Source organism: Macaca mulatta, chromosome 17 (genome assembly GCF_049350105.2).
Source record: "Macaca mulatta isolate MMU2019108-1 chromosome 17, T2T-MMU8v2.0, whole genome shotgun sequence".
NCBI classification, from domain to species: domain Eukaryota; kingdom Metazoa; phylum Chordata; class Mammalia; order Primates; family Cercopithecidae; genus Macaca; species Macaca mulatta.
Window position 1 is genome coordinate 12,517,655 of NC_133422.1, and position 27,603 is coordinate 12,545,257.

The 27,603-nt window shown below is 33.8% G+C and overlaps 1 protein-coding gene across 8 annotated transcripts in view; it reads left to right on the forward strand.

The window, feature by feature from the left end:
* PDS5B (PDS5 cohesin associated factor B) overlaps nucleotides 1-25,265 on the forward strand; it is a 189,311-nt gene extending 164,046 nt beyond the window's left edge. For 2 of the 8 annotated variants that reach the window (XM_015120857.3, XM_077974202.1), the window contains exons 25-35: nucleotides 725-929; nucleotides 3,229-3,343; nucleotides 5,480-5,612; nucleotides 5,930-6,049; nucleotides 7,012-7,074; nucleotides 7,662-7,807; nucleotides 11,890-11,995; nucleotides 17,349-17,788; nucleotides 17,878-17,988; nucleotides 20,430-20,568; nucleotides 22,253-25,265. In XM_015120857.3, coding sequence (XP_014976343.1) covers nucleotides 725-929; nucleotides 3,229-3,343; nucleotides 5,480-5,612; nucleotides 5,930-6,049; nucleotides 7,012-7,074; nucleotides 7,662-7,807; nucleotides 11,890-11,995; nucleotides 17,349-17,788; nucleotides 17,878-17,988; nucleotides 20,430-20,568; nucleotides 22,253-22,288 — 1,614 coding nt within the window. In that variant the 3' untranslated portion in view covers nucleotides 22,289-25,265. The remainder of the gene's footprint in view (nucleotides 1-724; nucleotides 930-3,228; nucleotides 3,344-5,479; nucleotides 5,613-5,929; nucleotides 6,050-7,011; nucleotides 7,075-7,661; nucleotides 7,808-11,889; nucleotides 11,996-17,348; nucleotides 17,789-17,877; nucleotides 17,989-20,429; nucleotides 20,569-22,252) is intronic. The other 6 variants (XM_015120860.3, XM_077974203.1, XM_015120858.3 and 3 more) reach the window with 5 other exon arrangements.
* Nucleotides 25,266-27,603: the final 2,338 nt, after the last annotated feature.

Consider the following 27,603-nt stretch of genomic DNA (forward strand, 5'->3'; position numbering starts at 1 on the left):
TGCTGGATACAGATTACACACTGCTTTCTGTCTGATGTATAAGCTGTCTTTAAGGGTAAGTAGGAGTTAGCTAGGAGAGTAGGGGTGGGTAGTTTAGGAGAGGGGAGTAGTATGAGTTAAGCAGGCACATGGGTAATAATCAGCCTGGTTTAAGTATAGAAGTCAAAGTAATTTGGTGTTTCTGAAATGGATTAGTAATTCTTACCTTCAGAGTTGTGCTTTTTAATTCTTTATTAAAAGACAAGATCTTGCTATGTCTGTCTTAGCCTCCTGAGTAGTTGGGACTACAGGTGTCTACCACTGTGCCCAGCTAGAGTTGTGCATTTTAATATGAATAGTTTTTTTCAGTGATAGAACTAAAATGTATAAATTGGACAGTTTTATCTTGCCCAGTAAATGAAAGAGAGACATATGAGATTGTGTTTAAACCTTAATTTTTGTATCTTACTTAAGTTAGGGCAGATTTATATTTACTAGTTTTTTTCTGTTTTAAAGGTATGTTTTTTTTCTAACACATCTAACTGGTACTTATTAAGGTCCAGATGAATAGTGCAGCTTTGAAATGAACTTTAGTCACAACATCTCACTCTTGTGAGCAGTGAAGCAATTATCGTAGATAAACTTGCTACTATTTACTCTTTACTTAAAATAGCAAATTTTATATCTGAAGTCGTTACTCTTTGCTGCCATTTGAATAATATCTGGAATAATTGTGTCTTTACAGGATGAATGCTATCAAGTAAGACAAGTGTTTGCCCAGAAACTTCACAAAGGCCTTTCCCGTTTACGGCTTCCACTTGAGTATATGGCAATCTGTGCCCTTTGTGCAAAAGATCCTGTAAAGGAGAGAAGAGCTCATGCTAGGCAATGTTTGGTGAAAAATATAAATGTAAGGCGGGAGTATTTGAAGCAGCATGCAGCTGTTAGTGGTAAGCATATAAGAAAATGAAAAGGATACTTTTTCAGCCTACTAGTTTCAGTTTTATAGAATACAACATGATATTACTGTTATTTATTATTTGTAATTGACACTCATTAAGATATTACCATTTTTCGATAACTGCTTTTCATTTAATATAAAGGTCATTTAAAAAATATAAATGCATGGTACTTAAATATCAACCTTTATCTCTTTATGTGAAGGACTAAATGGCCAAGGAAAATAAACAATGACATTAGAGGTACTTTTAACAGAATAGTAAAATTTGTACATTTATATAGATTGTCTAAACATTATCTTATTTTAGTCGAAAAAAAGTACACGTCTTTGATCTTTGTTGTTTGTTCTCACCTGTAGCTGACATTAATATCAGGTGTTTGCGTGCCTACTTTTCATCTGCTCACTTTACCCCATTGAGGTTAGTTGGTGTGCCTCTTGACTTCTATGATTTGTTTAACAATCAGCATTAAAATCCATCCCGTTATCTCAGTTAGAAATGAGAGGCATTATTCATACCGTTTTTCCCTCCTCTCATCCGTTAGCAAGTTCTGTTAATTCTTTCTCCAAATGTCTTGAACATTTATCTTCTACTCTCCTACCTTGCTATATTTTCACTTGGATTGTTGTATACATTGCCTCCCTGTAGTAATTGTTCCTGTGCCTCTGACCCACTGCCTGCTGTATCACATTGTTATCAAAATTATCCTTCTAAAACAGATTAGATCGCATCAGTCCCTTACTTGAAATTTCTGTTGATTCTCTGTTGCTCGTGGGATAAAGTTGAAACACCTTATCATAGCCCTTTATAGTTTGCTCTCAGCCTGAGTTTCAAGCTTTCTTTCTGCTCCCTATTATGAACTCTCTGTTTCATTTACTTTCGATTACTTGAAATTTGTGTAACAGTCTTTTTTCTCTGTTGTTAACTCTATCTGGAAATTGACTCCCTTTTCCAGACAAACAGTGAACAAAACCAAGGAACATGGTTGACACCTTTTGAATGCTTCAAAATAGAGTTTTGTGGCTACCACATCACTGTGACCCTCTTTCTTTTTCTTCCTTCCTTACGTTGGAAAATGTGAGGGTTCTGCAATCACAGCCCACCTCTGCCATTTACTGGTCGTATTTTGGCAGATTGCTTAATCATTCGTGCCCTAGTTTCCTTATTTGCAAAATTGATATAATTATACTGATTGCTTATGGTTGTTATGAGAATTAAAAAATTACATGCAGTGCCTGGCATAATATATGGCCCAAAGAAGTGCTCAGTATGTTAGCCATTCTTCTTTTGGTGCACCTTTCACATTGAAGTGTAGCTTCCGTCTCTGATTATGCTTTAGTGTGAGCTCTTTACCTAGTCTTACTCATCTTTATATTTTTAGATTCTAATATAGGCCTGGAACATAGTAAACACTGAATAAATATTTGATAGAATTTAATTTTAATTTCACCAGATTTTAAACTGTGTTACTTTTTTCTTTCCACATTGGCCTTGAAATGAATGATGTTACATACAAACTATTCTCTGTAGATTTAGCAATAGAAATAAAGGAAATTTGATGCTTTATTGACACATATACACGAGGTTAAAACATCTAATTTATATTTTTATTTGGAAAATAGGAAATATAAATAAATGGAAATTGTCCAGAATATGAGTCCCAGTCTGTGCGTACCCTTTATTAAACCAATTAGGTTTACCATTCTGACCTCTCTAACAGAATGTGCTTATCTCAGCCAACATACAAAAATAATTGAATTTAAACTAAATAGCTGTTGAAACTCTTAAGTCTGTTCCTTCATTCTGTTCTTCTGTTACAAGTAGTGTCAGCCTCTTGTTGTTCCATACTGACTCTGAAAAATACTAGATGTTACTCATTTTGCTCAGCAGCTTAAAGAGAGTGTTAAACATAGGGTCACTTCTAATAGGAAAAATAGATGTTTTGTCTCTCACTCTTGAATATAGTTTGTTTGGGTCACTTTTTCCTTACGTATTTTAAAATTGAAATATTTGTTTCTGTAGCCTCAGCCCACGATTTATTTAGTAGGCCGTTTCAGTATTGAACATGGTAGGTGAATGAATAGACTGTTTATCGTGTACCTCAACACAGGGTATTTCAATATATTTTTCTTCAAGTCATTGTGGTAAACTGTTGGGATGCAGAAAATGTAGTACGAAAGAAAGAGTGTGTAAGATTTGGTTTTCTAACCTGGATATTTTTTTGTTTGTTTGTTTTTTTCTTTTTCTTTTTCTTTTTTCTTTTCTTTTCTTTTTTTTTTTTCTTTTTCAGAAAAATTATTGTCTCTTCTACCAGAATATGTTGTTCCATATACAATTCACCTTTTGGCACATGACCCAGATTATGTCAAAGTACAGGATATTGAACAACTTAAAGATGTTAAAGAGTAAGACTTTTTCCATCCCATTTTCATATTTTCTGAAAGTTATTTTTTTCTCCTTAATGCTGATAATTGGATCTCAATTGTAATTAGTTTATTGATGTATTTCATTTATTAGGCATTTAAGGTTCTTTATTTGCTCTCTTGTCTTTCTTTTTTCATACCATCTCTTTATATTACATTTTTAATATAGTTTCCCAAAACTTAATCATAATTATTATAGTTATGTTTCTTTACCAGTCTGGTGTTCCTTTTCTATTGAAGTAATTCATTAAAATTTCCATTCCATTTCTTTTCTTTTCCTTCTTCCTTCTGAAACTGTGTAGATTTTCATGTGAGGTCAGTTAATAATCTCTTTTTCATTCATGTAGTAAGCACATTTTTCTGTGCAATAACTATCTTCCTCTGTAGAAAGAGAATGGTCTGATTTAACAATGGGCCAGATTCATAACTGGGGAACTACTTCCACTTATTACTTAATTGGTAATTCTCTAACTAGAGTTTAAAATATTTGTAATTCTTTCAAAGATTATTGCTTGAAGACTGAAAACACTGTACGTGCCTAGATGGGGAATAGGAATATAATGATATTTAGAGAAGTCTTTTTAAGACCAGCATAATTCTTTAAATAAGCTTGAGACCCTAGTCCTCTTTCAGTTACAATAAAAGATTACCATTGGGATTTTTAATCAACTAATTTATGATGCCTTTAGTTTCCTGTTATGTTAAAATAATTCTTAATGTCTTAATGTATGGAAATATTTCATAGTTAAATAATTTGAGAAGCTTCAGGAGAATAAAATCAAATTACTGATAAATTCTCATGGCAAAGGAAAAAATGCCCTTTTTTCCCACTGCAGTTTTCTTTTTTAAAAAATAAGAAATTAGGTTGGCTGGTCATGGTGGCTCATGCGTGTAAACAGGTCTCAGCACTTTGGGAGGCTGAGGTGGGTGGATCAGCTGAGGTCAGGAGTTCCAGAACAGCCTGGGCAACATGGCAAAACCCCATCTCTACTAAAAATACAACAAAATTAGCCAGATGTGGTGGTGCGTGCCTGTAGTCCCAGCTACTTGGGAGGCTGAGGCAGGAGAACTACTTGAACCTGGGCAGTGGAGGTTGGCAGTGAGCCAAGATCGTGCCACTGCACTCCAGCCTGGGCAACAGAGTGAGACTCCGTCTCTATTTAAAAAAAAAAAAAAATTAGTTCTATCAAAATTAGTTCTATGTTAGAGTGATTAAAACTGTTGAAAACATCTAGCCACCTCTTTCTGAGAACACTGGGTTTTTAAAAATAAATAAAACATCCTTTGGAATTTACTAGACACTTAACGGTTGTATTTCTAAGTTGCCTCAGTGTAGCCATGTGTGATCTCCGTTCTATCAGGGAGCCACTTCAGAAGAACTTATCCTATACCTAAGTTCCTAAAGGTTATTTTTTTCTGTTCTAGTATAATACCTTGCTTCACATTTCTCTCTTCCTTTTCCCATTACTTTTCTCCTCTATGTATCAACTATAACTTTGTTCCTTTCTCTCTGTATAATACATAGGCAAAACACTTTCATTTTTTATTGAATGGAGTTTTATGTAATTAACTTTAAAACTGAGCTACTGAAGCTTTCTTTTAATTTTTCCCTTTTTAAGTAAAGACAATGCTTATAGTTGTCTATTGTGACTTGTTCTCTCTATTAATGAATATTCTTAACTGTTTTTATATTTAATAAGGCAGTTATATTCTCTTGAAGAGTTCCCATCAGGACTGTAGTCAGTCTTGAGTATCTGAGGCCTCACTTGATCCATGGCCCCACTATTCCTTTGACAGTCTTTAACTCCCTGCCATAGCTGAGGGTTAAGATGACTTCATCCTTTCTGCCATTTATGTTTCCTCTTTAACCTGCCTCCTTGGAAATCTAGTGAGATTTTAAGAAGGGATCTTATAAGCTTATGTCTGCATTGTTGACCTGTTGATATGTTTGTGTGACATATTCTTTTTTCTTGCTGATTTGTAACTGTTTCTTTCTTTTTTCTTCCTGGAGTTACATAATCTAGGTTTGTTATATTTATATTTAGAATTATTGTATCTATATTTAACAAAGGATTATTTTCTTCTGTATTTCTTTTTTCCTTTTTTTTTTTTTTTTAGATGTCTTTGGTTTGTTCTGGAAATATTAATGGCTAAAAATGAAAATAACAGTCATGCATTTATCAGAAAGATGGTAGAAAATATTAAACAAACAAAAGATGCCCAAGGACCAGATGATGCAAAAATGAATGAAGTATGTAATTCTTTGTAAATAATTATGGTTCCATATTGATTTAAAAATTTAGGTGTAAGGTATGAAACTTTTGTAGTATTTATAGACAGCATCAAATAATTTTTTCTATTAGTAATTAGAATTACTGACATGCAATTAGCAGTAATTTTATTACAAGTAAATGAGCAAAACCAGTAGTGTAAACTAAAATGCTTACACAGACTATTGCTTTCATTAGTTTACTGTTCAGACTGGATTCATGTTCTGATATTATTGCTAGTTTACAGAGTCTAGATTGCCAGCTTAAGTATCTGTTTTTTAAAAATATACTATTGCAGAAACTGTATACCGTGTGTGATGTTGCCATGAATATCATCATGTCAAAGAGTACTACATACAGTTTGGAATCTCCTAAAGACCCAGTACTACCAGCTCGTTTCTTCACTCAACCTGACAAGGTAGTTGCTTTACAATTTGTGTAAGTTGAAATAAAATGTATTCTGAGCACTGGGTTGTAGGAAGATAGGAATCATCATGGAAAGATTGCTATGAGTCTTAAGAATGTGATTTAAGATCAGAACCAGAATATGAGTCAAACTGGAGGACACACGTAAGGTTCAGATATTAGGATGATCTGGTGTTTATGTTCAGTTTTAAGACAGTCTTAGAGCACAGGCAGAAATGTGATCAAAGCATGTGAATTTGTGAATTAATGGCCATTGTTCAAAATGGGAAGGAGAGTGCTGATAGAGATACAGTCTGAAGTTAAAGCCCTTTATTGGGATTTGTAATTGGTATGAGGAAACAAACAGAGAACGGACACTGGAACATGCCTAAGACCCTGGGAATACTACAAGAGTGTTACCAAACCACTCTCCAAAAAACTTGAGTGTGATATGAGATGTAAAAAGTATTTCCCACAATCCCTCTTACTCCCTCATAATTTATTTAATTCCTCATAATTTAGCTGAACATATTGAGTAACAGAGTATGGAAATGACCACTATCCTCCTTTTGCTTTTAAAGCAAAGTGCCAGTTAAGACCTTACCAGGGTATAGAGATTTGGAACAGCCCTGTAGGAGTGCTTAGTAGCTAAAAGGGCTGTCACGTTGAGGTGAGCAGAGTAATAGATGTATATGTGATCTTTCTCCTGAAGGGTGTTATTAAAGAAGCATGTGTTTTCTGATGCACTCTGAGAGCTCTAACATGTTAGAGCTCAAATATGTTTTGTTAATATTAGAGTTGGCATGAGGTTGGTTTAAGCTTATGACAGTAGTTAAAATCAGTGACTAAAATTTTGTGTTTCATATGATAATTTAGTTTAAATAAAAAAACTGCTCTTTGCTTTGTTGGCTTTTGAACCACCTCGTAGATAGTGTTTTAATATTCACTGACAACTTCTTTTTCTCTTGGTTGTAGAATTTCAGTAACACCAAAAATTATCTGCCTCCTGAAATGAAATCATTTTTCACTCCTGGAAAAGTATGTTTTGAGAATCATTTTAATTTTTATGTGGCAGCTTATTTTAGTGTGATTATTGGCAAAATTGTGTTATATTGTATTGCTTCAAAAATTTGTATTTTCAAGCTAGAAAAATATAAGTATTAACTGTCTTCCATTTACTAGTAAGAAATAATTATATTTACTAAATATATGCAAGCTGAAATACACAGACTTACTTTTTAGCTTGTAATTAAGTCCCAGGAGACCTGATTCTTAGACTTCTTAGATTAATATCAAGATAAAAAATCTTTAAAAAAACATATTCTTATGTCTTTCCATGGCAAGGGTCTAATTATCTATTTTCATTGTTGATTATTCATTTCATTTGTTCTCACTTTTTATGTAAGCCATTTTCTCCAAATAACTAAGAAATTCAACTGTTATGCTGTCTGTATAGTTTTTAATTTGTTCAAGTAATATTTAGTTTATACTTATTTTGCTTAAGGATAGACACATTTTTCATGATTTGTAAGTAAATACCTTGACAGAGATGTTATTTATGGTTCTTTACATGTAACTTTCTTTTGGCTTTAATCAAATAAAAAGATGTGCATTTCTCATTTCAGCCTAAAACAACCAATGTTCTAGGAGCTGTTAACAAGCCGCTTTCATCAGCAGGCAAACAATCTCAGACCAAATCATCACGAATGGAAACTGTAAGCAATGCAAGCAGCAGCTCAAATCCAAGCTCTCCTGGAAGAATAAAGGGGAGGTAAGTGCAGAAGAAATGCCACAATTTACATTTAAGGATTCCAGCAAGGCTATGAGATCTGAAATAATATAATCCAAAATGTTTCATGTCAGTAAATGGAAAGTAATGTATTACTTACTTTTTCCATTTAACATTGGTAGTCACAAGTTCATACTTACTTGCTTTCTCATTTTGGATGGGTGCTCCATCTTAGCCTTTCATTGTTTAGTTTGTTGGGGGTAATCTGTGTTAGTACACATAAACTAGTTTCCAACCTCAGTGTGTAGCAATTCTAAAACTGTTACATTATGGTGTATCATACAATGGGATACATAGTCATTAAACATGATGAGGTCTGAGTTAGTATGGAAGAGTTTCCACAATACATTATTGAGTGAAAAAGGCCAAGTATATAAAACAGCATTATGGAATCTTTAAGTATTGAAAGCAGATTTATGTTCACATTTGTTTTTATATGCATAGAAATTTTTTTGAAGAATATACAAAATCTTAACAGTGTTTATGTTAACCTAGTATAGAAGGGAGGCTATTTTATACTTTTTGGTATCATTTGAATATCTTTGTTTAGTACCATGTACATGTATAAACTTTTTTGTTTGTTTTAAAAGTGTGTTTTTGCTTTTTGGGTTTTTAAAATTCAACTTTTAGATACGTTGGGTACATGTGCAGGTTTGTTACATGGGTATATTGCATCCAGGTAGTGAGTAGAGTACCCAATAGGTAGTTTTTCAGCCCATATCCTCCTTTCTCCAGCTCCCCCAGTAGTCTGCATCGTCTGTTGTTCCATGTGTATGCCCATGTGTGCTCGATGTTCCCTCCCATTTATAAGCGAGAACATGTAGTATTTGGTTTGCTGTTCCTGTGTTAATTTGCTCAGGACTATGGCCTCCTTGCTGTGAAGTACATGATTTCATCCTTTTTTATGGCTGTGTAGTATTCCATGGTATATATGAACTTCATTTTCTTTATCCAGTTCATTATTGATGGGCATCTAGGTTGATTCCATATCTTTGATATTGTGAATAGTGCTGCATTAAACAAATGAGTGCATGTTCCTTTCTGTTATAACGATCTATTTGCGTTTGGATATACAACCAGTAATAGGATTGCTAGATCAAATGGTAGTTCTGTTTTAGGTTCTTTGAGAAAGCTCCAAACTGTTTTCCACAGTGGCTGAACTAATTCACATTCCCACCAACAACCTATAAGTGTTCTATTTTCTCTTCTGCCTCACCAGCATCTGTTGTTTTTTAACTTTTTAGTAATAGCCATTCTGACTGATGTGAGATGGTATCTCATTGTAGTTTTGATTTGCATTTCTCTGATGATTAGTGATGATGAGCATTTTTTTTATGGTTGGCCATTTTGTCTTCTTTTGAGAAGTGTCTGTTCATGTCCTTTGCTCATTAAAAAATGTTTTAAAAATGATTCTTGTTTTGAGAAAAATAAAAGGAAAATTAATTCATCCTTTCACTAGTTTTAGCATAAGTGCTTAGGGCACCATTTGTTAGCACAGAGCATTGTATAGGGCTAACCTGCCACTATTTATTGATTTTTGCCAAGTTATTATTAAAAGACTATACTGTATTTTTCATTGTTGATAACCAATCAGTAAAGAAGGTAGGTGACATTCTAAAAATCTTACCACCACATTTCTTACAGTGAATAAATTTTTGAATGATATGTAGTATGATAGAAATGAAAGAAATTGCATTTATAGCTTTTGTTTGTTCTAGATTCCTGTATTAATGCATGTTAGTGGCTGTTACCTAAGTGACCGTTTAGTTATATCAGTTGGACATTTTCTACCAAGTGGCCTCATATTTAACATGACCAGAAACATTTCCATCAACTCATTTTCTAAATTACTGGTTTTTCTCCTTGAATTCCTCGTTATAATCAAAGATGATCTAATTCACTTAGTCATCTAGGCAAAAAGCCTCAAAATTGTGTTTGACTCTTCCCACCTCTATATTTGTTCAGTTGCTAAGTTTTACTAACTTTTTTCTAAGCAATGTTTTGTACTTCTCTTTTTACTGTCATCATTTAGTTCATTTTCTTTCTTTAATTATTGTTGTATTTGACTAGTTTACTTCCTTATTCCTCTCAACTGTGTATGTTGTATCACTGCTAGATAATCCTTTAAAAATACTGCTGTTGTGATGTTATTTCATTGCTCAGAGATCTTAATTGACTTCCCTTGTTTACTTTCAAGATAAGTATAATTTCACCCTCTCCTTATCATCCATTTGTTACTCAACACAAAAGTGTCGTAATTTATATTTTTTCTTTTTCTTTTTTTTTTGGAGACAGAGTCTTGCTCTGTCGCCCAGGCTGGAGCGCAGTGGCCGGATCTCGGCTCACTGCAAGCTCCGCCTCCCGGGTTTACGCCATTCTCCTGCCTCAGCCTCCCGAGTAGCTGGGACTACAGGCGCCCGCCACCTCGCCCGGCTAGTTTTTTTTTTTTTTGTATTTTTTAGTAGAGACGGGGTTTCACTGTGTTAGCCAGGATGGTCTCGATCTCCTGACCTCGTGATCCGCCCGTCTCGGCCTCCCAAAGTGCTGGGATTACAGGCTTGAGCCACCGCGCCCGGCCTATATTTTTTCAATATAGTTTTCTTTAAACTTTCTTTCAACTTGTGACCAATCTGTTTTGTTATTTTTTTTCTTCCAAATTCCATCTGTTTAGTGGGACTGTTTCCAGGGGAATGGAGTAGGTATATTTGAGAAACCTGTTTGGTTGGAGAGTAGGAATGAGGGAAAAATTATGAGAGGAAGTTAAGAGGTAGCCTGATTATGTTTGGACTTTGTGAACCACGGTAAGGAATCTGGATTTGATTTTAAGTGCAACTGAAAAGGTGGCCAGGGAGTCTAGCAATCTTATTTTTGTGTGTGTGTTTTTTTTTAAAATTGCCTTGATGATTTGTGCAGAATGTACTATAGAGGAGCTAGAATTGAGGTAGAAAAACCAGTCAGGAGTCAGCGAATCATAATCTATGGCAGGGATGAAGAGGGAAGAAGATGGTAAATAGTCAAATTTCAGATTTTTTTTTTTTTTAAAGAGTAGTCAAGTGCAGTAGTGAGAAGGGAGGAGTGAGTTAAAACAAGGAGTTTGATGTGTAACTAACTATGAACAATCAGTTGAGAATAACTCACTACCTTTAGACCACTCTAAGATTTATTTAGATGTTAGATGCAGATGATCTTTCTGATGGATTGGATGTGAACAGCTAGGGAAAGGGAGGATTTAAGGGTGTATCCTGGGCTTTTTACCTGAATAACTGGAAAGATGGTGGTACCATTTACTGAGATACAGAAGCCTTGAGGAAGAACAGGCTCTGTTTGTATGTGTGTGTTTTGGGGAAGTGGGAATAAGAAGAGTGTTCAAATGACTGTTTAGGTTACATTAAAGATCAGGTGCCTATTAGAGTTTCAAGTGAAGTGTTGAGTAGACAATTGGATATGTGAGTTTAGAACTCAGTGCAGCTGGATCAGAGATTGAGATTTAGTTTTAAAAACTAGATAAAGATGAGACCACCCAGGACAGAAGCCTGGACCTTTATATGAATGCCTACTCTATGCTTGGCGCTGATTTAAGTGCTTGGCATACATTGGTAAGTAAAATTGATTGACAAAAGATTCATGCTTATATTCTAGCAGAGGAAGGTAGTCAGTAAGTAATAGATGTAATAATTATGGTGTGTTAGAGGGTGTTAAATGCTACAGAGAGAAGAAAAAATAGAATAGGGTAAGGAACTGGGGCAGGTTGCAGTGTGTAGACCAAGCTAACCTGCCAACAAGAAAAGTTTTAATTGGTTCTATGATCTGACCCCAAAATAGAATTTAGGTTTTAAAAAGAAAAAACTAGATTTAAATTTTTGATTTTTTAAATTTCTTCACTATATTGAATTAAATGAGCTTCATTGCTTGTTGAGTTAGTATCAAATATGGTAGAATAAAACTGGTTCATTTTTGAAAAGAATGAAATTTTTTCCCATGAATCTGTAAAGCTATACTAGGAACAGAAAAAGCTTTTAAGGTTATTTGATTGTAATAACAATTACAAATATCTGTATTAAAAGGCTTGATAGTTCTGAAATGGATCACAGTGAAAATGAAGATTACACAATGTCTTCACCTTTGCCGGGGAAAAAAAGTGACAAACGAGACGACTCTGATCTTGTAAGGGTGAGATATTTGCATTGATTTTATAATAATATTAATAATAATTTTACTTAGTAAATAGTAATGTTTACACTGAAACCAGTTAACATGACTATCAAATTTATATTTTCATTTTATTTTAGTGGCTTTAATCACAAACCTGAGTTTATAATTATCCTCTATGTAATTTAAGTATATAGAATCTGTGCTCCTTATGAATGTGATGAGAAATCTCAATTGTTCAGGTTTTTGGTATTAGACTTGCCAGTTGCATACTCAACTGTTTGGTTTTTGTATTGTTTTGTTTTCCTCATTTGCTTGGGGTTTTGTTGTTGGTGGTGGTGGTGTTAACATAGGATATTTAGACTTAGCCTTAGAGAAAGGGAATGGAATGAGGATCCTTAAAGGTTTTTTCGTTTAATTTATTTCTTGAGCCTTTTACTAATTGAGCTGCTATTAAAGGTAGAAAATGCTATAGTTCTCAAGTTCTTGTTCAGTTTTTAAATCTTAATAGAAATAATAAAATAACTTGTATGATAGTTGTGTTATTTTAAGACAAATTTGCTGAATTTTTAGTATAGACACAAAATACAGTTATGTCTTCTAACACAACTCTGGACTTAACTGGGTTTGTTTTGACTTTACAGTTCAGCTTCAGATCATTTTCTTAATAACTGATTAGGCTATAAGAATCAATTTTCTTATCTGTATGTAAATTATGGATACTTAGCTGGTAAACTTTATCAGAGTAAGTGACTTAGCCCAAATGAATTGTTGCTGCTGTTTCATTGTTACGACTTTTGATTATGGTTATCATAATAATAAAAGTTAAAATGTTTGAATCTACTTGATTAATAGAGGTGAGAGGTTATCCGAAAAATAATTACTTTTGCTTTCTCTAAAATATTACTGTCCATCTTGTCTTCTACTGGTCCAACATTACACATGCCAAGAAGTCTATTTTCATGTTTCTCCAGTAACTTATTTTGGCAGAGTGTTTTTCTATTTGGAAAGAATTATTCTTTTTTTTTTTTTTTTTTTGAGATGCAGTCTCACTTTGTCACCCAGGCTGGAGTGCAGTGGCGCGATCTGGGCTCACTGCAACCTCCGCCTCCCGGGTTCAGGTGATTCTCTTTCCTCGGCCTCCTGGGTAACTGGGACCACAGTTGTGTGCCAGCATGCATGGCCAATTTTTGTATTTTTAAAGGCGGGCTTTCACCATGTTGGCCAGGCTGGTCGCAAACACCTGACGTCAGGTGATCCACCCGCCTTGGCCTCCCAAAGTGCTGGGATTACAGGCTTGAGCCACACCACCCGGCCGAGAAAGAATTATCTAAAATTTTACTGAATTCTCACTATATTTACTGTAAGTTATGATGTTTTTTGGTGCTTTAAAAATTTCACATGAGCAAAATTAAGAATTGATCATTTAGTTTGAAAAGAGTCTTGTTATCTGGATTTACAGAAGAAAATCCTTGAATTGGACAAGGTATTATGTCTTCTTAGTTCTCACTTAGTGCAGAAATTCCTTTATTAGTGATGAGAGCTGGTCACCATGTTGAGAATGCTTTAAGCAGAGAGCTCATGATGTATTTCATTTGTTGGAAAAGTCAACTAGGCCACTCATACCCACACCTATAGTGTACTACACTTATACCCTTAGTGTTCCCATCCCCTAAAAGTTGGGAAACATGGTTTTTATTAATTCTTAATATTCTGTAACCCTATAAATTTTACGTATACTTTTACCTTTTGGGATAGTACAGAGCAAAGTCTACTCTATTTTTCATAGAACAGTTTTGAATTTTTGAGCTCTTGAGATCTATTAGTATGATTGCAGTAGAGGCCTTTTGCTATTTGTTGTGGCATGGATAATGTGTAACGTTAGGTCCAGTTTTACAGGTGCTAGGAGAATCTTACTAATAAGCTAGGTTTGACTGAAGTGCCCTCAGATGAGCATTATGAGACACAAATTGAATTTAAAGACCAGTGGATTATAATCAAAGAGCATGGTCTCATTTGCTTGTTACCAGCTTCACATTGAAATTTTATGGCAAAGGAATTATTTTTCATATACGTTTGTATTTAAATATTTAGCTTTATAAATAACATATTTTCCCTATCTTTTGCTTCTAACCTCGATTTTGTACTCCCTCTGTTCTTAAAACGGTGCAATGCAAAATGAAAAAGAAATGAGAAGTAGTGGTGCTTTAGGAAACTAGATTAGTATTCTCAAGAAAGTAGACATTGGGTTTTCTTTTTACCACCAACCTTTTCCAAAGCATAAAGGAAATCATCTTCCTTTTTACATCTTTGGACATCAAAAAGAATTGTAGCAATTAAAACAAGAAGTAACATTTTAAATTTAGTTCTGATTTAACATTTCTTTTACCTTCTCATCTTTGAGTAACAGTTAATTTTTAATTTGTGCACAAAACTCTAAATAATAAAAACAAACTAAATCCAGTCATGTATAGATCTTCCCGTCTCCTTAGAATATGAGGATAGCTTAATGTTACCAAATCTTTTAATATAATAATATATTAAATAAACCAAAGGGAAAACCAAAAACAAATAATTTCAGATCATGCCTAGAGGACATAAATAAAACTTAAAATCCATTCTTGACAAATACGAACTTTTAGTAAACTAGTACCAGAAGGATACATCTTTAATGTACTAAAAGTTTTGTCTATTTTAAATCAGTAGTCAATGCCGTTCTTCCTAAAGGCAAAATACTTGAAGCATTCTTTTTAAAAATCAGAAACAAAACAACCTGCTGTCACCACTGTTTTTTAGAATTGCTCTAGAATGTTTGACGAATTGTTAGTTTTGTAATCTTAGAAAAATAAAACAAGCAATTGAAAATCTATCCTTACCTGTGTATATATTTTTGTTTGTAACTAACATTACTCTGATAATTTTGCTTTGTATCAGATGTACATTTAGGGGAAAAGGGATTATTTTCTTTATCACAAGAACCACTGCAACAACAAACTTTGATTGATTGATTGATTGACAGATTCATAGATTTAAATATAACCTTAAAAAGAAATAGGGAGTACCTACATGTAGAAAATCTCAAAACTGAGATAGGGAGGACCTATATGTAGAAAATCTCAAAACTGGAAGACTTGAAGAGAGAGAAGATAGGCCACGTTCCTGTTTAGGAAATAGGAGTAAAAAAGGATGACAGTTTTTTCCAAGTGAATATATAATTGTAAAATTCCAGCATGATTTTGTTTCAAGTCTATGTGGAGGAATAAATAGATATAAAAGGAGGAGAAATACAGGTAGGTTCAGCCCTACCAGACACATAATTATACTTAGTAAAATACTGTGCTTCTGTTATGATAGCCCGTAAATATTCTTCTTGTTCAAAACATACAAAATAAAGGAAGCACTACAAATCATTGATTCTGAAATGGTTGAATGTGTCTTTGGGAGTGGAGAATCCAGTTTAGAATCTCACCTCACATTCTATTCTAAAACAATATACAATAGTGTCTTAGTCAGCTCAAGCTGCCATTATAAAATACCACAGACTGGGTAGCTTAAACAACAGAAATGTATTTTCTTACAGTTCTGGAGGCTGGAAGTACAAGATCAAGGTGCCAGCAGATTTGGTTCCTGATGAGGGCTGTCTTCCTGGGTCACAGATGCCACCTTCTCCTGTGTCCTCACATGAGAGGTGTGGGGTGGGGGGAAGAAGAAAGGCACCCAAGCTCACTCACTGGTATTTCTTCTTCTAAGGACACTAATCTCATCCTGCGGGTCCCACCTCATGACCTCATCTCAACCAAATACTCCCAAAGGCCTTGTCTCCAAATAGGGTCACATTGGGATTAGAGCTTCAACATACTTTTTTTTGTTGTTGTTATGGGGGTCACAATTCAGTCCAAAGCAAATAAGAAATAACACTTAAAGGCCAGGTGCAGTGACGCCTGTAATGCCAGCAAACTTTGGGAGGCTGAGGCAGGTGGATCACTTCGGGTTAAGAGTTTGAGACCAGCCTGGCCAGCACAGCGAAACGCCATCTCTGCTAAAAATACAAAAATTAGCTGCGGATGGTGGCACATGCCCTCTAGTCCCAGCTACTCAGGAGGCTGAGGCAGGAGAATCGCTTGATCCTGGGAGGCAGAGGTTGCAGTGAGCCGAAATTGCCCCACTGCACTCCAGCCTGGGTGACAGAGCGAGTCTCCGTCTCAAAAAAAAAAAAAAAGAAAAAAGAAAAAAGAAAAGCCAGGCATGGAGGCGGATACCTGTAGTCCCAGCTACTTGGGAGGAGGCTGAGACAGGAGAATGGCGTGAACCTGGAAGGTGGAGCTTGCAGTGAGCAAAGATCACGCCATCGCACTCCAACCTGGGCAACAGAGCGAGACTTCGTCTCAAAAATAAAATAATAATAATAATAAAGAAATAACACTTAAAAGTAAGCATAGAGGCATACACAAAAGCATAGAAGAATATAGAGAAAACCCACTAACACCCGAGTAATCAAAGTTGGCAAAGGACACAATACCAAGGATGTAATTATGCAGTTCACACACAGGAAACTCAATTTAAAGTTAGAAAAAGTTACAGATAATTTGATAGTTTTTGTTGTTTTCTTTTCAGTGATGTTTGAAAATATAAATTGCTGCAGATTTTTGGAAATCAACTTTGTATTGTAAGTGTTCATACATACAAATTATTGTTGGGTCTTCGGAGAATTTCTTCAGCCTTCACGCTGGTTCACATATAGATTCTCTGAATATAGACTAGGATTTTATTTTAAATGTGAAAGCCATTGGTTTTTTGTTGTTTCTGTTGTTAGTTAAACCTAGAAAGAAGCAGTATCTGTAATTCAGAAGTGTTTCCAAAATTTATAATAAATGATGAATATGTTTACCTTTTATATCTTGCAACCTCCATTTGTAAAATAATACTTCTTTTATGATGTTGTAAGCATGTCATATAGTTAATATTTTATGTCTTATGCACTGTGTGGTAAAATTAGAATTACTTAAATTGACTATCAAAACAGATACTTTAGTATAGTTGTCATTTAGGACCAAGCACTGAATTTATAATGCTCTTTTTAATGAGATAGCTCTTCACTAAAATTTATAATATAATAAGATACTGATCTTGAGAGGTTTCCTTTGAAGACACTCCAACTTAAAAGTAAGAGTGAAAATGTACCCTTTTACCTCAGGTAAGTTTTTCAAATTAAAAACTATAATAAAAGCAAATAAATACAGTTCTGGTGTATTTAAGAGCTGTATATTTTAGGTACATGTTTGGGACAACAGTAGATAACATTTTTTTGTTTCCTCAAAATATATATACTCACAATTTCATAACCATAAATTGTGAATTTTTTTTTTTCCTCTAGTCTGAATTGGAGAAGCCTAGAGGCAGGAAAAAAACACCCGTCACAGAACAGGAGGAGAAATTAGGTATGGATGACTTGACTAAGTTGGTACAGGAACAGAAACCTAAAGGCAGTCAGCGAGGTCGGAAAAGAGGCCATACGGCTTCAGAATCTGATGAACAGCAGTGGCCTGAGGAAAAGAGGCTCAAAGAAGATATATTAGAAAATGAAGATGAACAGAATAGTCCACCAAAAAAGGGTAAGAGAGGCCGACCACCAAAACCTCTTGGTGGAAGTACACCAAAAGAAGAGCCAACATTGAAAACTTCTAAAAAAGGAAGCAAAAAAAAATCTGGACTTCCAGCACCAGAGGAGGAGGAAGAAGAAGAAAGACAAAGTGGAAATACAGAACAGAAGTCCAAAAGCAAACAGCACCGAGTGTCAAGGAGAGCACAGCAGAGGTAAGCATGTGTAACTCTAAACTGCATCTATTTCGTTACTATATTATAAATCATAATTTGATGCTATCCACATTTGGGTCTTCCCAAAGCAGAGCAGAATCTCCTGAATCTAGTGCAATTGAATCCACACAATCCACACCACAGAAAGGACGAGGAAGACCATCAAAAACGCCATCACCATCACAACCAAAAAAAAATGTGTAAGTTGTGAATATTAAATTTCAAACCAATTTCAAAAGTTCCTAAATTTGTAAACATACATATTGCTATATTTAAATTCCATATATTTAGCCCCATTACACTAGGTAAGATAAAATTTTTATAAACTTACCTGAGTGACTGATATCTCAATAAACTATCTTGTACATTTTTACAGGTGTAGGCAAATCTTTATAAGTGGATACCAAGTAGCATATTATTTCCTATACAGACTTTATGATATCTAAGGAAATGATAAGATATTTTTAAATAATCACCACACATTGACCAGGTTGCCTCGTCATTCCACAAAACCATTTTTTTTAATGTTTCTCATTAGCACCTTTTCTTTTAAATGAAAGAAAACAGGTCTATGCTTCTGTTTTTATTCTTTGAACTTGTAGTAGGAAAGTAACAGGTACTGTTTTTTAAAAATTATATCCATACAAATTATCACATGTTGGTCTCAAGTGTTTGATATCTTGGTTTTGTTTGTTTTCTAATCCAGTTCGTGTATCTATATCAACATGTATATAGTTTTAGATGTTCACACAAACACATTTATAAGAGAGGTATAGTAACAATGTGTACCCCAAATTTTAGTGTCATAAGAATATCAGTGCTATAATTTGTAGATTTGACAGTATTTTTTCTCCTCAGTTATGTGAGTGGAAATAAAGTAGCATGTCTTCTATTAGTCGGAAATTTAGCACACTTTTTCTGAGAGCAATCCCACCCATACATAATTACATCAGTGGCTTGACTTTTCAGAGTTGCCAACATACTGTCGTTAAATACTCAATTATCTTAGAGATTTTCCTATTCCTGTGTATTCCACAGGAAGAGGAAAAGTTGCCTGGGTGTCTAGCCAGTACTTCATGCCATCTTCCATGTAATTTTTCTATCAGGTTAAAAGTAAAGGTAAGTACATTTTTTGTGGCAGCTTTATAAATGTGTTTGGATTCAACCAAAGGAAATCAGTATTTCTAAACAAAGGATTCTTAAGGAATCCTTTATTTAATAAAATTCACATGAATGATGTAACAAGGAAATAACAAACCTCATAATTTTAGTTTGTTTATATTTGGACATCATGAAATTCAGGGTTTAAATGATTATTGTGCTCTCCTAAAATTACACAAGTCCTGTGAATATTCTAAACCAAATAAGTATTTCTTTAAAAAAAAAATTGATACAGAAAAAGATTCTGTAGTCTGTCTTGGAAGCCTATCTTCCTTTCACTGGGAAGCTCTTTCTAGAGCTAGATATAACATAATAACGTATGTCAGGATTTGTTTCTTTTTCTTGTTCTGACATCAATGAAATTGAAAAAGATTGTCATTATGTTTCATGTAATTTCTATAGTTTCATTAATCCCGAAAAACCAAACCAAGTAGAAAAATTGTTTGGTTTGAGCATGAGTTAAAAAATGCACATTTTGGATTGCTTATAGAAGTGATAAGTTATGTTACTAATTTTAAAAAGTAAATATTTATCAAGAGGGATCCATTTGATTAGATGGTTCTATTACATATTTTTTGATGCCTCCTGTGTTTCAGAGAGTACTAGGTGCTAGGGACACAAAACAGACATGGTTCTTGTTTTCATGGGTTCGTGGTTCTTGTCTTCTACCATCTTAATGGAGTGACAAAGCTTTTTCTTTAAAAGTAACAATGAGTTGATATCTTGAGAATAGTAGGGGCTAGACAGGCAGAGAACAGGTGGCAAGAACACTGTATTTGAAGTTTCTGAAGTGAGAAAAATCTTGGCAAAATCAGAAAGCTAAAGGAAGGCAAGGGTTTGCTGAATTGTAGTTGTGGGGAGTTGGGGAGCAGAAAGAGATGAGAATGAACAGGTAGGCATGGACCATCTACTGTTCCTTGTATACTGTGTTAAGGAGGTTTACAAATTATTCTCAGCTCAGTGGGGAGCTCTGTAGTGGCAGTGACATCATCTGTCTTGTACTTTTAAAAGATAACTTTGTAAAGAGATAAGAGATGGGAATGGTTTGAGTTAGGTGGTAGCAATGGAGATGTGGAGAGAAGTGAATGAATTTGAGATCTCTGTAAGAATCTGTAAGGCCAAAGACCGGTACACTATATTCAAAGCAAAATCCCTTTCTGCTTTGAGCAGCTCAGTAGACATAGATGCCTTTTACTGCATTAGGAAAGATGAAAGGAAAAGACTTTGAGTTATGTTTTGAATTCCTTTATCGTATGTTTTCAGTCACTTTTTTTGTTGTTACTTGGTAGATAATTTGTAAGATTCTGTGATTAAATGCTAGTGTAGGATTCAGAATATTAAAGAAATGTTCTTGTCTCATAAAGTAATTGAGGGTAAACATGATATGACAATTGATGAAATACTTGAAGCATTTCTTCTAACGAGGTAATCTACTGAAAGATTGGAACGTTCATTGTATTTTACATGTGTTTTACTCTAGCCGTGTAGGACGCTCCAAACAAGCAGCTACTAAGGAAAATGATTCAAGTGAAGAAGTAGATGTGTTTCAGGGTAGCTCTCCTGTCAATGATGATATTCCACAGGAAGAAACAGAGGAGGAGGAAGTTTCTACAGTAAATGTATGTGTTCAAAGTTTCTTTGAGTGGTGTGGTATATAAAAACAGTAAATGTTTGGTTAGATCATTTAGTACTTGTCTAATTCTAAGTATTTATATATTTTTCTTCATTAGTTTATAGCATCGTTTCATCTACCAGGTTGGATAATGGAGAACATCTCTTATGGAAACCCGAAACTAAGCAAATAGGTGTAGCTTAGTGAGAATGTAAATGTCAAGTCTGAACTGAATGTATAGCATTCTGATATTGACACTTTAAGCGTTTAAGTTGTACCTTGATTTTAGGGCACTGATACACATTAAGTATACTACTGTTTATATTTTACAACTCTCTGTTTGGTATTTCTATTTGGGTTTCATAATAGAAATTAGAAGTTAGTTACACAGAATAAAATCAGCCTTTGAAATTGAAGTTTGAGCTGAATGAGAATTCATAAAATTGGTAATACATACTTATTTTGCAAAGTAGGGATGTGTTACTTCCTGACTTTTTTGTTTTTGTTTTTGAGACAGAGTCTCACTCTGTGGCCCAGACTGGAGTGCAGTGGCACACGATTTGGGCTCACTGCAACCTCCGCCTCCCAGATTCAAGCAATTCTCCTGCCTCAGCCTCCAAAGTAGTTGAGATTACAGGCCAGTGCTACCATGCCTGACTAGTTTTTGTATTTTTAGTAGAGACAGAATTTTACCATGTTGGTCAGACTGGTCTCGAACTCCTGACCTCAAGTGATCTTCCTGCCTCGGCCTCCAAAGTGCTGGGATTACAGGCATGAGCTGCTGCACCCAGCACTTCTTGACTTTCAAAGTAATAAATAAATAACTTTACCAGTTAATACAACTCAGATATTTCTTTTATGAAAAAATATAATACATTTAAGTAGAAGCTCTTCTCCCATCTTTGTTTGAGAAACCCAAGTTCTGTAATCAAGTCTCAGAATTGGTCTCTACTGTTCTGTCGTATTTAATGGAATCAGAACTCCTATCTGTACCAGGATTCATGTTTGTGAATAAGTGAGTTAAGTACACAGGAAAATATGCTTAATTGTGGTCTCAAATTAATTTGGCTTGTTTCTTAAAGGGTTTTGGGGGGACATCAAAGTAAGGAAGGCTGAAGAGTCAGTAACGATTGATGTCTTCACCAGAGAAAACTACATAGTAAATTAAAACCCTGTTTTATATTCCTGTTGTTAATATTGACATTTTTTGAACTAAAGTTTTATGCTTTCGTTAGTGCCTGCCAGTAAATGATAATATGTTTGAATTTTAGGTTATTTTACTGTATTGATAATTGTTAAGATTCAAACTCAGTAACTACTTTCCCAGAAAGATAATGTAAGTTCATAAATGTGAAATGTTTTCATTTACCACAGGAAACATAAGTAGAAAGATGATTAATCTGTTTGAGTTATTTTTCTTTCTGTAGACATTGACCTCTGTGATAGAAAAGTAAAATAGTTTTTTTCTTCTGCTGTTCTGGGAAAGTCTGTGAGCACGTAAGGGTTCAAATATTATAGAACCCTCTGAATATGTGATGCCAGAGCAGAAAGTAAGGATAAAAAAGTTTCAGGGAAAGGAAAGCAAAGAAAATCAGGAACAAACGAGAATAAAGATTGGTTAAAAATGATTACTGCATATCTTATGCACATATACCCATTTTAATTAAGCATCTGGTGACTTTCCTTTTAAGGTACGGCGGCGAAGTGCTAAAAGGGAACGACGATGAACAAATGTAATTAATAACTTTCTCTGTGAACGCTTTGGAAAAATCTTTTTTTTTTTTTTTTTTTTTTTTTTTGGTCAAACTTGAGGCTGAATAAAGCCTTTGATGCACAAAATGGGACTGCTGAAGAGTGGACAGTTGGACCTTACTTTGGTGACCCCATACAATTTGTGGTCACATGCTTTAGCCATACGCATGATAACCTTGACTATGGAGTCTTGTGAAAGTGTAATGTGCGATGGCTGTGTAGACATAAAGAAGAAACTTGTAAATATCTTTTTTCTTTTTTTAATGTTTCTGACTTCTGAAGTGCTTGTATAGCTTTTATCTGCGGCTTTAAACTGACAGTACCCAACTGTTTATTGGATCTATTGATTTGAAAAGAATTTGTTAGGATAGATCTTAAGCAGTAATCTGTCAGTGTTTGTATTTGTATTCTCTGCAATTTTACTGTGAAAAAATTTTTTTTCAACAATTGGTGTCATTTTCTTGATGTCACTATTTGTTGGAGAGTTAAATGGTCTCTTCCCTTTGTGTATCTTACCTAGTGTTTACTCCTGGGCACCCTTAATCTTCAGAGGTGCTAATTGTTTGCCATTACACCGGAACGATGCCTCTGATAGGAGGACAACCATGCAAATTGTGAAATAGTCCTGAAGTTCTTGGATTACTGTACACCTCAGTATTGATTGGTCCCAGAATTTTCTGGCCTTTCATGGCAATGAAAATTTTAAGAAGAAAGATTTAAAGTATTTTAATTTTAAAGAGTGTGTTATAAAATAATGTACTGAATTCTTTATCCCATTTTATCATCCTTTCAGTTTTTATTAATCTACTGTATCAATAAAATTCTGTAATTTGAATGAGTTTTTAATAGTCTAGAATGTTATTGTGTATAGATATTTCCTCTTGAACATTATGTTCAAAAAACGCAAATTACACTATAATATAAAACCTGATATATACACATTAGAAAAATTCCAGTTCTCCATAACAGTGTAAAGTTAATCAGAAAGAAAAAATTTTATTGATGCAGTGTGTCTTTATAAAGCTGTTCTTGAAAGCCAAGTGTTTTGTATTTTATAGTGAGTTGCATGTTTATGAAAAAAAAGTGCTGAAAATGGGATGTGCTCTTTTCTGTAAATTCATATTTAGCCATAGTCTATGATAGATTGCCCCATAACATAGTTTTTCATCAAGAGTTTATTATTGTACTTTATTTTGGAGCCAAAAAATTGATTCTGGGGGGTGGGGCAGGGTAGAAGTGATATATCCAACTATATCAGCTACTGTAGTTGTCACAGTCTTGTGAACTTTGAATGAAATTCCACTTTGTCCAGATTGGGAGAAGTGGAAATTTATTTGGATTTAGAGCAGGTCTTTTTTTTCCTTCATTGTAATCTGCAAAATACAGAAATAAATTACTTAAGGCGGTATCCTTTGTACAGTTGTATAAACTGTATTTTGAACCAAAACATGTAGGTTACTACTTAATGCTTACCTAAATTCATTTTAGTATTTTAGGTGCTGTTATGTTTTTTCATGGTTAACACCAGAGGAAAATAAAAATCATATTCTAACTTATTAAATTTATCACATTGAATAGTGGAACATTTTCATATGATACACCATTATGTTTAAGGTATATTTCCAAGATTGGTTATAATAGATGGGGCATATAATAAAGAAGCTACTATTTTGGAAAATGACATTTTACTATTTGCCAATGTATACTGCAGTTGATATGATTATTTTTCTTTTAAAGATTTGTTCGTGTTTATGAAACAGCCATTTATTTTTTAAAAAGTGTTTTGAATTGTGTCTTAATCTCTCCATATTTAACTATTCTTCATTTACAACAATACTGACACCAGTAATTATGAGAGGCTGTCATATATCAAAAGCAGCTCAGGTTGGATCAAGATACATTGGTTTTGAAATGGTTCCTTAGCTCGGTTTTCCCAAACACATAATTTCTGTTTCAGCAGTACAAAGGCATGTTTTAAAATCTATAACATAAAGAATAAGGAATAGCTTTGTATTTTTGTCATTGATTAAATTGCACCGGAAATGTTTATGGAAATATATCATTAAGAACATTTTATAAAACATACGAAAAAATGATTGTGAAGGATTTTTATTTGCATGATCATAGTTAACCAAATTTCGTTGCACATTTTTGTAATGCTGTACAGCAGTTCACAAAAAAATGTTCATTGTAGATTTTGTTATGTTCAATGCCAATGAGTCTGTAATTTTACAACCTGTCTGTTCTTTTTTTGGGTGGATTACGATGTAAATTTTTCTTTTTCTTTTTTTTGGTAGAGAAATAGGTGCAATAATCACAGTTTTGATGTCTCGAGTCTCCATCTTAGGGGATTATCTTACGTTTAAACTTAACATTTCATGTATTAACATTTCATGTACTAACATTTATAGAAGCCACATACTTTACAATAAAATTGTGTATAAAACATTAATTGCTAACAATTGTTAGCAGACTATTCAGTGATAATGTTCGTTTTGAAAATATGTACTGTATAACATTAAGAAAATATTTAACTCCCTGTAACAAGCTCCATTATGAAAATCTTATTCCTCAGTGAGGTTATCTTGCTGCACTCTGTAGCAAATTTGTTTAATCCACATTATAATAAAATGTCTTGCTGCAGTGCAACAGGAAGCTTTTTCAGTGATCTCCACTGTATATGTAAATTACAAATGTGGCTGTAAAACTTATTCCAGGTATTAAAGGTTAAATTACTTTCTGTATCTTCTTATAACTTGTAAGTTTGATTTTTAAGATTTCATTTTGTCCACTTGTAAGAATGTCAGGAATTTAAGAATTTGTTTAAATTAGGCATATCTCTGCCATCACATAGTATTATGTCACTATAATGAACAATTGATATTTAAATAGATAACCAATTTTCAGACACATTTTTAGATTTCTGTGAAGTTGAATAAACATGAAAGTTAATATGAGTGTATTATTTTGTTTATGTAAATCAACATATATATTTAAATACTAAATGGAGAAAGGCACATTTGATGATTTTTAATTTTGGAGCCTTTGTTTCATAAAGTGGAAACACGTCTCAGTAACTTTTTCCAAACCTTTTGTTTAAACTTCTCATGCAAAATGTTGGCGGACAGAGGTTTTTTAAGTATTAAGTTAAATAATTGCGTAACTGAACCAAATAAATGTATAATATAAACTTTAAAAATAAGCACTAAATAAATAAGTTGCCAGTCGCAGTTTTATTCATTTGGCAAACATTTATTAAGTGCCTACTATGTGACAGGCACTCAAAAATTTTACTCAGTTTTGCGGAGGATAAAGTGTGATCAAGATAGAATAAGTCCCTGCTTTTGTGGTACTTTCATTATATTAGAGGTGGGTGAATAAGCAAAAAAAAAGAAAAAAAATTAATATATAATGTCAGATTGTGAACAATGCAGTGAAAAAAAGGAAAAGCAGGATAGAAAGTACTAATGATAGATGGAGAAGTTATTTTATATACTTTGAAACATACAGTTTAGGATTGTTATATGTTTATGATGAAGTGATATGGTTTGTAATTTAAAATGTCACTTGGTATCTTTATGAATATTTTTAATCTACTTTGCTTGATATTAATGTAGCCATATCAGTTTTGTTTTAGCTATTGTTTGCATGATAAAATTTTTCCTTTTATTTTCAACATATTTATGTTCTCATGGTTAAAATGTGTATCATGTAAACATACTTGGATTTTGTTCTTTCATCTGAGAGTCTTTGTTCTTTAATAGTGTTTAAGCTCTAGTGTAGTTACTTATATAGTTGATTTTAAATCTACCATTTTGCTATTTATTTTCTTTTATGCCAGTCTCTCCTTTATTTTCTCCTTTCCTGCCTTTTTCTGGCTCAGTTAAGTGCTTTTTATTATTCCATCTCTTCCATTAGCTTTTTAGTTAAACCTGATTGTGTTATTTTAGAATTACAGTTTTTATGTTTGACTTATTATAGTCTGTGATTAATGCTTTTGCTACCATCAGAACAATGCAAAAAGTTTAAAACAATTCAACTGTATCTGCCTCTCGCTCCTTTGTGCTAAAGTTGTCTATTTTCAGTATAAAAATGCCACAATATCTTTGTTGAATAGTCCATGTTCTCATATTTACTCATAGATTTTCTGTTTTCGCTCTGTTCTTTTTTTAAGAATCGTTTTGTGCTATCATGTTAGTTCATTTTTCTTTCTTTTTTTTTTTTTTAAAATTTCTTGTTTTCAGCAGTTTGACTATGGTATGCCTAGGTATGCTTTTCATTTTATTTAATTTGCTTGGGGTTTACTGACCAGTTGTATCTGCAGGTTGATGTCTTTCATCAGTTTTGAAACATTTTTGGCTGTTACCTCTTCACATATTCTACACTATTTTCTCTTTCTGACATTCCAGTTATAAATGTGTTAGACTGCTTGTATCCCATCTGCCTTTAAGTGTGTTTTCTGTTCTTTCCACTCTCTTTTTCTCTCTGTGCTTCATTTTGTATATTTCTGTTGATCCATCTTCAGATTTCTTTTGCTATGTCTGTTCTTCCTGTTAACTTTTCAATTAGTTATTAATTTCAAATATTGTATTTTTTAGGCCAGTGTGGTGGCTCGCACCTGTCATCCCAGCACTTTGGGAGGCTAAGGTGGGTGGACCACTTGAGGTCAGGAGTTCAAGACAAGCCTGGCCAATGTGGTGAAACCCTGTCTCTACTAAAAATAAAAAATTAGCCAGGTGTGGTGGTGGGTGCCTATAATCCTAGATACTCAGGAGGCTGAGGCGGAAGAATTGCTTGAACCTGGGAGCCAGAGGTTGCAATGAGCTGAGATCATCACACAGTGCACTGCACTCCAGCCTGGGGGACAGAGTGAGACTCTGTCTTTAAAAAAAAAAAAAGTATTTTTCAGTTCTAGAATGTCCAGTTAATAATATTTTATAGATTTCAGTTCTCTGTTGAAAGTCTCTTTTTACTCATCTTTTCCTCTTTTCTCTTAATTTTATAGTCCAAATCTGTGCGAATTAACTACAACATCTCAGTCCTTTGTGGATCTCGTTCTTTTAACTGTTTTTTCTATTGAACATCAATAAAAATTTTCCTGGTCACATTTTTTCCTTCCTCTTATGGATCTTGTAACTTTTTTCTTATTTGAGGACATTGAATTAAAAGTACTAAAGGATTGAAGTTGATGTGATTTTTCTCCCAAGAGATTTTCCCTTTTTTCTTTTAGGCATTATAGAGATTGATCACCTCAAGAGTTGAGCCTGGGTTGCAACTTTAGTTAGATTCA